The sequence below is a fragment of the Rhineura floridana genome, chromosome 4 (assembly GCF_030035675.1).
Source record: "Rhineura floridana isolate rRhiFlo1 chromosome 4, rRhiFlo1.hap2, whole genome shotgun sequence".
Lineage (NCBI taxonomy): Eukaryota > Metazoa > Chordata > Lepidosauria > Squamata > Rhineuridae > Rhineura > Rhineura floridana.
Window position 1 is genome coordinate 211,646,203 of NC_084483.1, and position 15,919 is coordinate 211,662,121.

The 15,919-nt window shown below is 49.6% G+C and overlaps 1 protein-coding gene across 3 annotated transcripts in view; it reads left to right on the plus strand.

The window, feature by feature from the left end:
- The first annotated feature begins 4,606 nt into the window (after nucleotides 1–4,606).
- Nucleotides 4,607–15,919, plus strand: part of LOC133384085 (beta-galactoside alpha-2,6-sialyltransferase 1-like) — a 32,503-nt gene continuing 21,190 nt past the window's right edge. For 2 of the 3 annotated variants that reach the window (XR_009762458.1, XM_061626007.1), the window contains exons 1-3: nucleotides 4,607–5,171; nucleotides 7,264–8,000; nucleotides 9,462–9,559. Coding sequence is in view for 2 of the 3 variants with exons in the window: in XM_061626007.1 (XP_061481991.1) it covers nucleotides 4,966–5,171; nucleotides 7,264–8,000; nucleotides 9,462–9,559 (1,041 nt within the window). In the remaining variant the exon portion in view is untranslated. The remainder of the gene's footprint in view (nucleotides 5,172–7,263; nucleotides 8,001–9,461; nucleotides 9,560–15,919) is intronic. The other variant, XM_061626008.1, reaches the window with a different exon arrangement.

A 15,919-nucleotide genomic window follows, 5' to 3' on the forward strand; every position in this document is an offset into this window, starting at 1 on the left:
TTAAGGGGGGGGAAATGTGATGTTCCTATATTAATGTATATATGGTAAGTGTTGTTGTTTTAGAAGATACATGGTAAGTGGAGTGAAAGAGGGGGAGTGAATGGGCAGTAGAATGCGAGATGATTGGCTGAGTGTTTAAAATGGCTGAATGTATAAAAGGAAGAGTGAGAGTGGAATCGGGGGGGGGGGGGAGAAGAGTGGATTGCTTGGTGGGGTTTGAGAGAGTTGTTTGCCAGGAGAACGTGAAGAAGGAGGGAGGTGGAGTTCGGATTAGTATTGAGTAAAACCATATGCTTATGTGCCTTAAGAAGAAATCTTGTCAATCTTGTTAGCTTTGTTATCTTTAATGAATACTTAATTTGGTTTACCAAAGGCCTGATCCATGGCTGGAGTTTCACAGACCAGAAGGGAGGGTAAGGTAATGACCAAGACTGAAGGGGAACTGTAACAAATGGTGGCAGCGGTGAAGAGAGTAACAATACCAGTATTCAGAGTCTCTGGGAATACTAGTATTGGGACGTTACTGGTGGTTGCCTAGCAGGGGGATCTGTTGAGATCTGTGCTAGAGCGGGGAGACAAATCATAAGAGAGAGCGGTCCGGACTGGTGGAGTCCCTGGTGGTGCCTAGAGACAGGCAGTAGCCACGCGCAGGTAGGAACCTGACAGGGAGAGCCAGGGAAGGACGCATCACAGTTTCACATAGATATTAAATAGCATGGGGGAAAGGATAGAACCCTGTGGTACTCCACAATTAAGAGGCCAAGGGTCTGAAACCTTATCCCCCAATGCCACCCGTTGGTACCTGCCTGAGAGATAGGAATGGAACCACTGTAAAACAGTGCCCCCCATTCCCAATCCCTCCAGGCGATTCAACAAGATACTGTGGTCAACGGTATTGAAAGCCGCTGAGAGATCTAGGAGGACGAGGAAGGTATATTCTCCCCTATCCAACGCCCTCATATCCACCAGAGCGACCAAGGCTGTTTCAGTTCCATATCCAGTCCTGAAGCCCGATTGGAATGGATCTAAGTAATCTGCTTCATCCAAGTGTGTCTGTAACTGTTTGGCCACCACTCGCTCCATCACCTTGCCCAAGAATGGTAAATTGGAGACAGGGCGGAAGTTATTCAACTCTTGGGGATCCAAGGAGGACTTTTTCAAGATGGGCTTTATCACTGCCTCCTTGAAGGCTGATGGCATTGCACCCTCTTCCAAAGAGCAGATGCAGTTTGATGTGATGGACGTTGAGGTAAAACTTCCTAACTTTACATACACACTTGATGGTGTTTTGAGTTGGTGATGTTATGTGCCTTCAAGTCACTTTTGACCCTATGAATCAGCGACCTCCAATAGCATCTGTTATAAATCACCCTGTTCAGATCTTGTAAGTTCAGATCTGCAGCTTCCTTTATATAATCATTCCATCTCGTTTGGACTTCCTCTTTTTCTACTGTTTTTCCCAGCATTGTTGTCTTTTCTAGTGAATAATATGTCCAAAGTATAATAACCTCAGATTTATCATTTTAGCTTCTAGTGATAGTTCTGGTTTAATTTGTTCTGACACCCAATTATTTGTCTTTTTCACGGTCCATGGTATGCGCAAAGTTCTCCTGCAACACCACATTTCCAATGAGTTGATTTTTCTCTTATCCACTTTTTTCACTGTCCAACTTTCACATCCATACACAGAGATTGGGAATATCATGGTCTGAATGATCCTGACTTTAGTGTTCAGTGATACATCTTTGCATTTAAGGACCTTTTCTCCAGCCTATCAAGGTCCCTTTGAATTTTGTTTGTCTTCCACAGTATTAGGTGTGCCCCTCAATTTTGTATCATTTGCACATTTGATAAGCATGCTCTGTACCTCCTCATCCAACTCATTAATAAAAATGTTGAAGAGCATGGGGCCCAGGACCGAGCCCTGTGCTACACCACTTGTTACTTCCACCCAGTTTGAGAAGGAACGATTGATAAGCACTCTTTGAGTACGATTCTGGAGCCAACTGGATCCACCTGATAGTTGTTCCATCCAGCCCACATTTAGCTAGCTTGCTAATCAGAATATCATGGGGCGCTTTGTCAAAAGCTTTGTTGAAGTCGAGATATATGATGTCCACAGCATTCCCACAGTCTACAAGGGAGGTTACCCAATCAAAACATGAGATAAGATTAGTTTTGTTCTGCAGGATTTGTTCTTCATAAATCCATGCTGGCTCCTAGCAATCATTGCATTGTTTTCAAGGTGCTTACAGACTGTCTGCTTTATAATCTGCTCCAGAGTTTTTCCAGGGATTGATGTTAGGCTGACTGGTCTGTAGTTCCCCGGTTCCTCCTTTTTGAAGATGGGGACATTAGCTCTCCTCCAGTCATCCGGCACTTCACAGTCCTCCACAATTTTGCAAAGATAATAGACCGGTTCTGAGAGTTCTTCAGCCAGTTTGTTCAATACTCTAGGATGCAGTTTATCGGGCCCTGCCGATTTGAACTCGTTCAAAGTGATTAGGTATTCCTTGACCGTTTGCTATCAGTCTCAAGCTCCAATCCTGCCCCTTCTACTTCATGTTTCCTGGGTCATAGACCCTTTTTTGGGAGAAGACTGAGCCAAAGTAGGAATTGAGCACTTCTGCCTTTTCTTTGTCATCTGTTATCTTTTTGCCTTCCTTGTTGAGTAGCTGTGCCACCGTTTCTTTTCTCTGTCTTTTACTACGGACGTACCTGAAGTAAAAGACAGAGAAAAGAAATGGTAGCATAGCTACTCAATGAGGATGGCAAAATGATAACAGAGGACAAATAAAAGGATAAGAGAAAAATAAACTCATTTGAAATGCGGTGTTGGAGGAGAGCTTTGCACATACCATGGACTGCAAAAAAGACAAATAATTGGGTGTTAGAACAAATTAAACCAGAAAATGGTGAAAACAGGTTATCATACTTTGGACCCATGAGAAGACATGATTCAGTAGAAAAGACCATAATGCTGGGAAAACCTGAAGGAAGTAGAAAAAGGAAGGCCAAACGAGATGGATTGATTCCATAAAGGAGGTGCAGACAGCAGTTTTATTCTGGTTCTCTAATTCTGCAATTGCTGAGTAGAGGGTGATTCCTGGGGGCATGGTATGATTATCATGAAGGTACCTTGCACTTCTGAATTTGCCTCTATACTACAGCCAGCTAGAGGGGCACCAGCAGCCCCCCCTTTTGGCCCCGGTTCTGTTACGTGGCTGAAGGAACGATCCCCCCCCACATTTCCAGCCTTGGACTGCTTCTATTTTGGAGAGCAGCTGCTGCGGCCCGCCACTGCAAGGGCTGTCACTGCACGCTACAGGCGCAGACCGAGAGCGAATGGCCACCAGACAGCGGGGAGGCGACCAGCAGAGGCCTGGCAGCGTGGAGCTGAGTTCCCTCCATCGGGGAGGAGGACGCGGGCGCCTGCCCGGCCTCGCTTCGACCCAGCATGGAGGTGCGAGGTGCGAGCATCCGGATCAGCCTCTTGTCAAGAATGTTAGGGAGCTGTTTTATGTTGCATCGGACCGCTGGCCTGTCCAGCTCAGAACTACCCAGAGCTTGGAAGATTACTTTTAAAAAGTAATGAATTACAGTTACATGGCCCAAAAAAGTAGTAATTACCGTTACAATTGCTCTGAAAGTAACTGATTACTTTACTTTTCCTCAAAAGTAATCACTACAATTACATTTCAGTTACTTAAAAAACGCCTACAAGGTGCTGGCCTTCTGCGCATCTAAGTAGCCTAAAACATTAAAAATAAACACATATAGAGGTAGTAGAATAATTATTTTTATTCATAAGATAGCAATGGTGGTCTCCGCTGGTAAGGGTGGTGGGGAGGGAGGCTGAGGCCACTACTCAGAGTTTTGCATGTCAAACCAAGGGCAACCCCACCCTCCACTCAGCCAGCAATAATAATCTCTCTCACTTAACCACCTCCCAGACCCTGCCCTGCCACCAACTAAGGGACACTCAAGCAAACATTTTCCCCTGAGATGCAAAACAGTTAAAATACTGCAAATGCAGCACAGTAGCCAGAGAGGGTGATGGGGGCCACTTTGTATGCCAAGTGCAAACACAGTATTCTCACATCGCACACATTGTCATCTTTCACTTCCACAGTTCTTTTATCTCCATTCTGCTGCTGCCTCCTCCTCCTCCTTTATCCATGTTCTTGACCTCCAGCTCCTTTTCTCCTCCACTCCATTCTTCACTACCACTATCTGTTTTTTTAAATAATCGTTTTCTCCACTCCGCCCAGTCTCACTCTCCGCCTCCTCCCTAGTCGCCTCCTCCCCATCCACAGAGCGTGAGGAAAGAGTGATGCTGCACTGAAGCCCAGTTTCAGGCACATGATTTTCATCCACTAATCAGAGGAGCAGAAGACTTCCCCCGCTCCCCCCAAGTAATGCCGAAAAGTAATGCTGGAAACGTTACAATTACTCCACAAAAGTAGTAAAATTACTCCTAGTTCTATTGCAATCAAAATGTAAAGGATTTACCCACTCATTACACAAAAAAGTATTGAATTACAAGTAATTCGTCACTTGTAATGAATTACTTCCAAGCTCTGGAACTACCTACGCCGAGTGGCAGCCACGGCCCTCCAGGATTTCAGGCAGAGTCTCTCCCCACCCGCCCCGGGGAGTGGTCCCGGTGCTTCCTGCGCTCAAGGCAGGCGCTCACCCTCTGAGCTGCCCCCCCTCACCTGTTAGGCGCCTGGCAGGCCTGGCTTGAGCGGGCGGGGGACAAGCGACAGCCCCCCGCATTCTCATCAGCTGGAAGCGGGCTGGGATCCTAAGGCCGCTTCCCGGAAAGTGAGCTGCGCCGCAATCACAGCCTGGGGGGAGTTGACGAGGAAGGGACGCTTCTTCCCCCTTCAGAAATCTGACCTTCTCGCGGGCCAAAGCTTGCCTCCCCGCCGTGTCCCCTCACGAGGAAGGGCAGCTGCGCACATGCCCAGCACGGACATCCCGGCATTGGCGGCGGGCGGCGCCTCGGGGCGAGCGCCTTCTAGCCCCGGCACCAGCCGAGCGGGCAGACAACCGCTGACTCCCGGGGGGCCCGGCTGGCCGGCCTCTGGTGACCCACGTGGCCGGTCTGCCCGGGCTGCTTTGCGGCTGCCGTCCGGAGCGGCCGAGGCGATGCGGCTGCAAAGAAGGTGAGCGGCGAAGGGGCCCGTCGTTTCAACGTGCCCGCAGGCCAGGTCGCTCCTGGAGAGTGGCAGCCCCGCGGGAAGCCGGGGGCCGCTCCCTCCGGCCCGGAGCCCCCACCCGAGGGAAAACCACCTTATAGTGCCCCCTCCTACTGGACCCGGCGGGCGGGGTGGGGCTCCTCTGCTCCTCGGGCGGGAGGGCGACCGAAAGGGCAGCCCCCGCTACTTGTCTGCGGGCGATATCCCGCGCCCCCTCCCCTCCCAAGTGGCGGCAGCTGCGGCTTGTTGTTGGCGCGGCTGTTGCTGCTGCTGCGTGTCTCTCGGCTGGAGGTCCCTCAGCTGGAGACGGGAGCAGGAGAGGCGCCCGGGCGTGGTGGCGACTCTTCGCGGTCTGCAGAGGCGGTGCCTCCCCGTCCAGCCCACGCCGGAGGCCCTGATCCGACCCCAAACCCCCTCCAGGCCGGGAGCAGCGGCCGCGCTGCCTCTCTCTGGTCCTCCTCTAAGGAGCCTGTGTGGAAGGTTAGGCCGCCCCCTTCCTCGGTCCCCCGCACCCTGTTCTGGGCGCAGAGCGGAGGGAGCCGCAGAGGGGCGAGCCGGCGGCCTAAGCGCCTGCTCCCTCCGCTGCAGCGAGCGCAAGCGAGTGATGGACACCCCCCCCTTTGCCGCTCTCGGCCCCGACCACTTGCGAACAAGTTGGGCAAGGGCCAGCCCCAGTGCAGGGCGCGTGGGGCGACCCCTCGCCTGACTCCTAGCCCGATTCGTGTTCGGTCAGTTACCATCCTGGCCTCTTGGCCGCTGCTGGCTCAAAAGCGCGTCGGAAGGCCAAGGGTGTCGTCGTAGAACAGTAGAGTTGGAAGGGGCTTCTAGGGCCATCGAATGCCCCACATTGTTGTCGACACTGAAAAAGCTATATAATAAGTCCCACAGAAGCTGCTGAGGCCGAATTGCCCTTTTGCAGAAGCCATACTGAGGCTTGCCCTGCTGCCCATCTATCGATCCGTGTATATCTGTCCACACATACACGTCTTCTTCACCTACGGCAGGCATGCCAGGGACTTCAGGTTTCCATTTTATAAATGGGAAGCCGTGGAAGCCTCTCTCCCCCCTCCCCCCCCAGCATTCTGCAGAGATGAATGCTTACTGCAAGTCTTTGCATGAGAACCATTGCTGTAAACCGCCCAGAGAGCTTCGGCTATGGGGCGGTATATAAATACAATAAATAAATAAAATAAAATCAGCTAAGAAGGTGCCTCTCCGGAACTGAGAGAGGGTGGCCTGTTCTGATCACTGCTCCTCAAGAAGGATACTGTAGAGCTGGAAAGGTGCAGAAAAGGGCAACCAAAATGATCACAGAGCTGCCGCAACCAGAACACAGGACAGTGCTGGGGGCTTTTTAGTTTAGAAACAAAGATGTTTTAAAGAGGGGACAGAAGGAGGTGTATAAAACCTGGGCGCCTTCTGGGGGGAAGGGTGGGATATAAATTTAATAAACAAACAAAACAATGCAAGATTTGGAGAAAGTGAATAGAGAGAAGTTTCTGTCACTAGAACTCTTGTCACTCCGTGATTCATGCCAAAGAAAACAAAGTGCTCCTTCACACAGTATGTACTTGTGGAATTCATTGCCACAAGAAACAGTGACAGCTACCAGCTGGTGGCCGTTTAAAACAGTCTGCAAACCCAGAAGATCAATAGAGGCAAGACACTACTGAGTGCCAGATGTGGGGAAGGAGGGTGTTGGATGGATGCTGGCCTGCCTGGGTCTGCTCCGCCAGGCAATCTTTCTGTTCTGACAAGCCCTTTGTCATGTCAACCATGTGGCAGAAATGGCCAGTAGCTGAACCTGGGGCAGAAGGATTGTGGCGACATCCAACTGGCTCAACTTAGGGATATACAAAGCTGCCTCATGCAGAATCACTCGGACCCCTTGGTTCATCCAGCTCAGTGTGGATGAAGCAGCTCTTGAGGGTTTCAGGCAGGGGTCTCGCCCAGCCCCATTTGGAGATGCCATTGGGGGCTGAGCCTGGGGCTTCCTGCATGCAAGGCAGATGCGCTGCCCCTGAGCCACGGCCAACATGCTGTGCCTCTCTCCCCACAGGCCTGTGGATCCCTGGTGCCGCCTGCAACCTCCCTGGCGGTGGAGAAGGGGCTGCGTCTGGCTGGCGTTTGCTGTGCTTTGCCTGGCCATGGTCTGCTTGCTCTGCCTGCAGTCTGGGCTTGTGCTGCGTTTGGGCCATCATGGACCAGGAGGGCCCTCCGCCTCCATGGCGACCGTCTTCAAGAGCATCCAGACTCCCTCCGGGGGAAACAGGACTCCACAGCAGCGCCTTGCTGCTGGGCCTGCCAGCCAGGTCATTGGCCCTGCATCGCAGACTCCGTCGTGGGGCTCCTTCCTCTTCCACATTCTGAGCTTCTGGCATCGTCTTGTGGAGGTGCTTGTTGGGAGTCGGCAACGCCGAATGGCTTTCCATTCCAGCCTCCCTGCCCAGCCTCTGCCCTGGCCAGAGTGGCAGAAGAAGCTCTCCTCCCGGGTCCTGGGCTCCCGCCTCCAGCGTGTCTTCCGGAACTACCAAGCCATGAACAAGTATCGGGTGCCCCCGGGTGCCGGGCAGCCTCAAGGGAACCCACGCTCAACTGGGATGGATCTGTTGTGCCAGCTCAGAAGTCGTGTGGAGGTGACCACCCTCTTGGGTGATGAGGGTCCCTTTGCAGCCCCTGAGTGGAGGGGAGTGTTGCCCCGGAGGAGCCTGGCTGAGGACCTGGGCCCCTTGGGGAAGTGTGCCGTTGTGAGCTCAGCCGGCTCTATGCTGGGGTCAGGACTAGGCCAAGAGATTGGTGAGTGTTTGGGGAAGGGAGAGGGAATAGGAATTGGGGTGTACTTCTCCTGAGTACCTCCTCCAAATTCGGACCCCCTTCTGGCAGAGCTGCTTTCTGCTTCCTGGGGCTCAGTGTAGAAAATCTTCTGGGTAGGGCCTGCTGCGAGCCTCTTCCTCACTCATTCAGGAGTGCTCTCTTCAGGCCTGGCCTCACACCACTCCTACACTTTCCCCTGGGGTGACTGCCTAACCATTAAGAACAACAGTGCTCAAAACCTTGGTAGCTGAGCCATTGTGCTACAGGTTGCACAAGCCAAAGGTCGAAGAGCTGCATTCTGAGCACTACACGACACAGCAGAACTATCACAGGTTTTATTTTTAATATTTTTTGTTTTGTAGCAGGACCTATCTTTTGGTAAGCATTCCTTATTTTAGAAAATCTATTATTTTTATCTTTAAAAATAATCAATAAAAGTTATAAATAGGAAAGGTATCCAGCTGACCTCTAACAGCTTTATTTTATTATTATCTATATAGTGCTTATAGTGTTTGAAGTGCTAACTGCTATGTAGCATTGACTCAAAGCTGTGTTCTACTTTTTAACCTAGTGCAAATGACATCAATTGAAAAAGAAACATACTTTAAAGCTAATTGAAGGAAGATAGTTTTTGTAGTTAGTACCCAAACAACTAGAAGAAGTTAATGACTCTTGTTTTTGTCATCCTAGCTCACTGCAGAGTACTTTCAAAAAGCATAGCCACGGGACTCCGCTTCAGCTCAGCTCAGCATCCCAGGCAGCCATCCTGCTCATCCACCCAAAAGGCCAGCCTTGCCTAGATGTGCAAAAACTGCCCAGCTGCTCAGAGCAGCTCTTCTTTAATGGCGATGTGCCTGCTCCAGGGCCAGGTGTTGGCACCAAGAAGAGGTTCCAGGGTGGACTCAGTATGCAAAGAGTCCTGTCTACCTTACTGCATATGTGGGGAGAGCCCACTCATTGTTTCTAGCTGAGCTCTAGGGCTGGTCAGTCAATTCTATGAAGCAAGACCCATCCCACTGTAGGAACACAGGAAGGTGCTGTGCTGCATCGACAGCTGGTCCGTCTACCTCAGTAGTGTCTGCTCTGACTGGTAGCAGCTTTCCAGGGTTTCAGATAGGGGAACGTTCCCAGCCCTACCTGGAAATGCCAGCGGGGACTGAACCAGGAACCTTCTGCCTGCAAGCCTAGTGCTCTCCTGCCATGGAGCTATGAGGGCCCTTCCCTGTTTCTCCTCCAACCGCCTTGTCCCTAAGCTGTTGGTCCAGGGTTGGCCTGCTGAGCTAGCAGGGGAGAGAAAGCAAGAGAGGAGACCAGCCCAGGCACAGCTTGGCTTATTTCTCCTCACGCTCCCAGGAAGAGGTTGCATGATTAAGAGGGGGCCAGGTTAAGTTGAGGTCTGTCTGGTTTCCCTCCCTCAGGCCCTCATTTTCCTCCTCCCTTTAGACTCACACGACGCCGTCCTTCGTTTCAATGGAGCCCCAACCACAGGCTACGAGCATGACGTGGGCACCAAGACCACCATCCGCCTTGTGAACTCCCAGGTGGGCAGTAAAAAGTGGGGGCCCTGGAACAGGATTGGGGGGAGGGCACGATCACAACAGCATGCCCTGAGGAACATCAGAAGGTACCTTATGCTAATCAGGCCCACTGCTCCATCTTGATGGGGACCAGCCTAGTGGGGCCACAGAGTGTGGTGTTACTGGCTTTGAACTATTCTGCAGCCACAATCCCTGTTCTATACAGCTATAGGCATGCTGAAGCTCACGGGTTCAATGACAAAGAGTCTTGTGGTACTATCAAAAGTTATCTATTAAAGGATAAGCTTTTGTAGAGTCAAGACCACTTCATCAGATGTGTGTAGCGAGCTTGTAAGGTGAAAACAAAAAAGGACCCATATAGGAAGTGGAAGGAAGGCCAGACAGGTAGTACGGAATTGCAGGGATGGTGTCATGAAGGCGAAAGCTGAGAATAAGGTGAGGTTAGCAAGGGATGCCAAAAGCAACAAAAAAACCTTTCTTCAGGTATGTCCATAGTAAAAGACAGAGAAAGGAAATGGTGGTACAGCTACTCAGTGAGAATGGTAAAAAGATAACAGATGACAAAGAGAAGGCAGAAGTGTTCAATTCCTACTTTGGCTCAGTCATAGACCCTCCTGACAATTGTGAATCATAGAATAGTAGAGTTGGAAGGGGCCTATAAAGCCATCAAATCCAACCCCCTGCTCAGTGCAGGAATCCAAGTACAAGTTGAAGGCAGGATTGCAGCTTGAGATTGTAGACAGATGGTTAAGGAATATTTGAATGAGGTCATATCTCCAGGGCCTGATGAATTGCATCTTACAGTAGTGAAGGAACTGGCTGAAAAACTCTCAGAACCACTATTACCTTTGCAAAATTGTGGAGGACTGGTGAAGTGCTGGATGACTGGAGGAGGGCTAATGTTGTCCCAATCTTCAAAAAGAGCAAAAAGGAGGAACCTGGGAACTACAGACCAGTCAGATGGACATTAATCCCTGGGAAAATTCTGGAGCAGATTATAAAGCAGTCAGTCTGTAAGCACCTTGAAAGCAATGCAGTGATTACTAGAAGCCAACATGAATTTGTCAAGAACAAATCCTGCCAGACTAATCTTGTCTCATTTTTTGATTGGGTAACCTCCTTGGTAGACTGGAAATGCTGTGGACATAATATATCTCGACTTCAGCAAGGCTTTTGACAAAGTGCCCTATGATGTTCTGATTAACAAACTAGTTAAATGTGGACTGGATGGAACAGCTATCAAGTGGATCTGCAGTTGGTTCCAGAATTGTACTCAAAGAGTGCTTATCAAATTGTGTGTGGGGAGATAACAAATGGGGTCCCACAGGGCTCGGTCCTAGGCCCAGTGCTCTTCAACATTTTTATTAATGACTTGGATGAGAAGGTACAGAGCATGTTTATCCAATATCCAGATGATACAAAATTGTCAGGGATAGCTAATACCATGGAAGACAGAAACAAAATTCAAAGAGATCTTGATAGGCTGGAGCATTGGGCTGAAAACAACAGAATGAAATTTAACAGGGATAAGTACAAAGTTCTACACCTAGGAAAAAGAAACCAAGTGCAGAATTATAAGATGGGGGATACTTGGCCCAGCAATATGACATGTGAGAGGGATCTTGGGATTGTTGTTGATCACAAGCTGAATATGAGCCAACAGTGTGATGTAAAAAAGGCAAATGGTATTTTAGGGTGTATTAACTGTCATGACCCCCACCGGCTGAGAGTGGACGGGCGGGGGCAAGACAGAGGATAGGACGTGGACTGGGATGAATCACTTCTGGAGGGGACTGACAGTGGAATGGATTTAGAGGGTGACTCCACAGTCCCCGCAACTTCAGACCCCCATGTGGGAGCTTAGCCAGGCTTGTCAGACGCTTCCCAGCTGGGAACACCTCCGCCCCCCATGCCTGAACTGATAGCAGCCCCGCCTCATTGGAGGGGGAAGATGAAAGACTGGCCGAAGCTCCACCTTTGCCCCACTCTTGGAGACACTCGAAGTGGGAAATTCAACAGAGTCAACTAAGGAGGAGCCTCTGTTTAAGCACGTGCTGCCAACCTGCTAAAGCAGACGGGGGAGAAACCCAGTTGCCAAGTCAACGTCTGTAGTTGCGAAGTCATGCTTAGCTAGCGCTAGAGAGAAACTAAGTCCCCAGAAAGAGTAGTTTCATGAGGTGCTCTGCATTGCATCTGTCTGTTACTTTAATAAAAAGAGAAAACACCGCTGTTGAGTCTGAGTCTCTCAACCTTGGGCAGGACATTAACAGAAGTACAGGGCTTATCCAAACGGAGCGGGATAATTCACGGTTTCCATATTCGGTTTGTCATCTGATAGTCCTCACTTTGCCTTTTAGTTCGCTCTTTCCCAATTAAAAAAAACACTTTTTTGCACCCGCACCCGCAGCGGTAAGACCCCTACATTCTTTTCGCTTTTTCCAAGCTCCGCCTCTAAAACCTCCCCCTATCAACCAATTGGTCAGCCAAAAAATTACATATGCTCCTCTCCCCCTTTGCAACCAAGCACAATATGGCTGTAAAGGAGTTCTTGCCTCTGAAGGAAAGGCTGCTGGTTGTTTCAAGCCTGCCTTCCCATGGAGAATGAAATGGACAATGAAATTGACAAAGCTTTCCCGACCAGAAGCCCTTTTCTTGTTTGTATTTGCGATATTACACTTAAACAAATGTATGCTTTTCTGATTTGAAGCAAAAACCCCAGCAAGTAGAATGAAATTGACAAGGCTTTCCGGAGGCAGGCTGAAACCGATCCCCCCCCCCTTTCTAGCTTGCTGTGCATTGCAGATCTCACCCAGAGCGGCTGCCCAGTTTGCAGCCTGGCAAAAAATAAAATGCATCTGCGCAGTAGTTGCAGACTCCCCCCCAACACCCCACCATTGCGATGATTGGTTCATTTTTCCCTCGCTTATTCTTGCACATGCGCAAAAGTGCAGATATGTGATTGGCTGGAATGAGGAGAAGGGGCAAGGGGAAACGCCCAAGAACCGCCCATCAGCTGTAAAGTCCACAGTATTGCATCCTTACTCCTGAAGGCACAGTGGATGATTCCCGATTTTAAACAGCAAATCGCATTTTTGCCGGTATTACAAGGAGCGGATTTAACCTGCGACAATGTGTAACAGCACGAGACGTCATTTGGACGACCAAAAGATAATGAACACACATAGCTGGCGTGTCACACATTTTGCAGTCATCTATTTGGCACTGCTTAGGCTTCATCTTGAGTACTGCATCTAGTTCTGGATACCCCACTTTAAGAAGGAAGCAGACAAACTGGAACAGGTTGAGAGGAGGGCAACTAGGATGATCAGGGGACTGGAAACAAAGCCCTATGAGGAGAGACTGAAAGAACTGGGCATGTTTAGCCTGGAGAAGAGAAGACTGAGGGGAGATATGATAGCGCTCTTCAAGTACATGAAAGGTTGCCACACAGAGGAGGGCCAGGATCTCTTCTCGGTCGTCCCAGAGTGCAGGACACAGAATAATGGGCTCAAGTTACAGGAAGCCAGATTTCAGCTGAGCATCAGAAAAATTTCCTAACCATTAGAGCGGTACAACAATGGAACCCATGACCTCGGGAGGTGGTGGGATCTCCAACACTGGAGGCCTTCAGGAGGCAGCTGGACAGGCACCTGTCGGGTGTGCTTTAACTTGGATTCCTGCATTGAGCAGGGGGTTGGACTGGATGGCCTTATAGGCCCCTTCCAACTGTACTGTTCTATGATTCTATGAGAGCTGAATGGCAATGAGATGCAAAAATTACAGTCAGTGTGAATTAGAGCTTTAATACATAGGCACAGTACACATTACAGTAATTGGTAATGGTGATGGTTGCCAAGATGATTGCATTAACACCTGTAATGGGTAGGGAACCATTCACAAGAAACATTCATAGATTGTTGCAACAGCTAAGGTCTTCTTAACAGGAATAATGGTTCTTGGAAGCTTGACTTCTTTAACTCTGATTATATTTATTAATTGACAAACCTGGTTTACGACAAAACTAAACTCTGCTTCTACAAACTGTGAGGAAAAGGAAGGGAAAATAATAGAGGAAAAGGGCGGGAAAACTAGTTGCTTTCACTTCTCCTAATAGTCAATGGGGGTTACATAAAATATATATCCCTTTAGGCCTCTCTATGTGTTACACCCAAATCATTCCCCTTAAAGAGACAACAAACAGTTTCAACCTAGATAGCACAGAATTTGACCCACAAATGAAGGCATTGAATTTCTTTTGTTAATTAGCTTATATGTACCTGCTCCACTATCAGTTTGCACCCTCATTGTGGCTGTGGCTGTGCACTGAAGAGGCTGTGGATGTAGTGTGACTGGCCCCATCTGCAGAATGAGCCACATTCTGTTGCTCTGCTGGTGGAGCATGATAGTGGAGCCCCTCTACCAGTGAAGGCTCCTACACACCTGCGGAAAGGCCCCTCCGCTGCATCCTGAACCCCTCAGCTGGCAGAGCTCAGCAACAGGTTCACACAATATTTTAATTCTGAAGTAAGCTGATTTAAGAGCTAAGCTGGGAAACATTAAAAAAAGCACTCCAAAAGGAAAATAAATACTGAGTCTTAGCAGTATTAACTCTGGCAGAGGTTATGCCACAAATATTATTAACATAAATACTACCTCGCAGGCAGCTTTACAACAGCCTACCTATTCATTTGACTAGAGGTGGGGAACTTGTGGTCCTCCCAGTATTGGTGGACCTCAGTGCCCATCATTCCTGACCTTTGGCCATGCTGCGAGTTGGAGTCCAAAAACAGATGGAGGCCCCCAGAGGTTCTCCGTTCCTGCATTAGGGGAACCAACTGCTTTGTCTAACGTCAAACAGATAAACTAAATTTTGGACATGCTGCTCTTTAAAATTGAGCTGGCTGAAGTTGGAGGAGCTGCTCTGGATTTAAGCAGTTGTGTGTAATCCAAACAGACTCTGTTGATACCCTTTCTCCATTGTATGCCTGGTGATTTGCTGGAATACATCTGGGCCGGAGCCCTATGATAAAGATTGTCAGAATTATGGACTGTGGCCAGCATGTGACTACATTGTGAGCAGGAAATAATTTACTGGTGCATGAAGGAGTCAGTAAATATTCACTAAAGGTAAAGGTGTCCCCGCACTTATAGTGCGAGTCGTTTCCAACTCTTAGGGTGACGTCTTGCGACATTTACTAGGCAGACCGTATATATGGGGTGGGATTGCCAGTTCCCCGGCCTTTCTTTACCCCCCAGCATATGCCGGGTACTCATTTTACCGACCACGGATGGATGGAAGGCTGAGTGGACCTCGACCCCTTTTACCGGAGATTCGACTTCCTCCTTCTGTTGGAATCTAACTCTGGCCGTGAGCAGAGCTTTGGCTGCGTTACCACTGCTTACCACTCTGCGCCACGGAGGGTCTAATATTCACTAATAGGCAAAAAACCCCTTGCTGAGAATTCTTTGCTGAGAATGGATTGATCATTTGCATGCTTATTGAGTTCAATGGGATTTACTGCCCTGCAATCATTCTTAGGATAGGTGAAACTGACCACAGGGGAGATGGGGAGGGGAGGAGAAGAAGCAGAAGAGAGGGAGGGCTGAGGTGTGCAGGGAAGGAGGAAGAGGGGAGGGGAGGAAGAAGGGGAAGGAGAGGGGGAGGGGAAAGGCAGCTCTGATCATTTGCATGCTTACTGAGTTCAGTGGGATTTACTCCCGTGCAATCATGCTTAGAATAGGTAAAACCAGTGGTGTGCTGGAGCCAGCTTGTACCGGCTCACAAGAGCTGATTGTTACATTTTGAGGAATTTTGCGAGCCGGTTGTTAAACACAGCCATTATTGGAAATTGAAGGGAGGAAAATGGTGGTGGCCAATGCGCAGCTCACTGATGAGGAGCTTTTCTCTGAGCTGAAGCAACTTGGCTTCTCCCTGGGGCCGGAGACGGAGAGCATCCGACCAGTCTCTCCCCCCTTCCCTCTCCTCCCCTCGTGTGTGGAGGAAAGCTCCTGGATGCTGCTATTGCAGCTGCTTCGCCATCACTGGTGTTGATTTCTTTCCGGGCTTTCCCCCCCCCTTTGCCTCCGGCGCCAGGCCTGCAGAGGGGAATCTTCCTCGAGCTGATTGGGTGCGATGGGCACCTGAGCAGAGATAGAGGCACTGCGAATTGCCACCTCTGCAAAGGTGGCTACCTCGGTTGCTCATTGGTGCCCCACCAGCTCCCCTTTGCCCATCTACCCATGTGTGTGTGTGTGTGTGTTCTCCTTCTTTCCTCTCCTGTGACTTTGAGGGCTGCTGGTTCCCTTTTGATGCGTGTCTCGCCCTTGGCCGTGAGGATAAAGCCCTCCACAGGGATCCCTTCG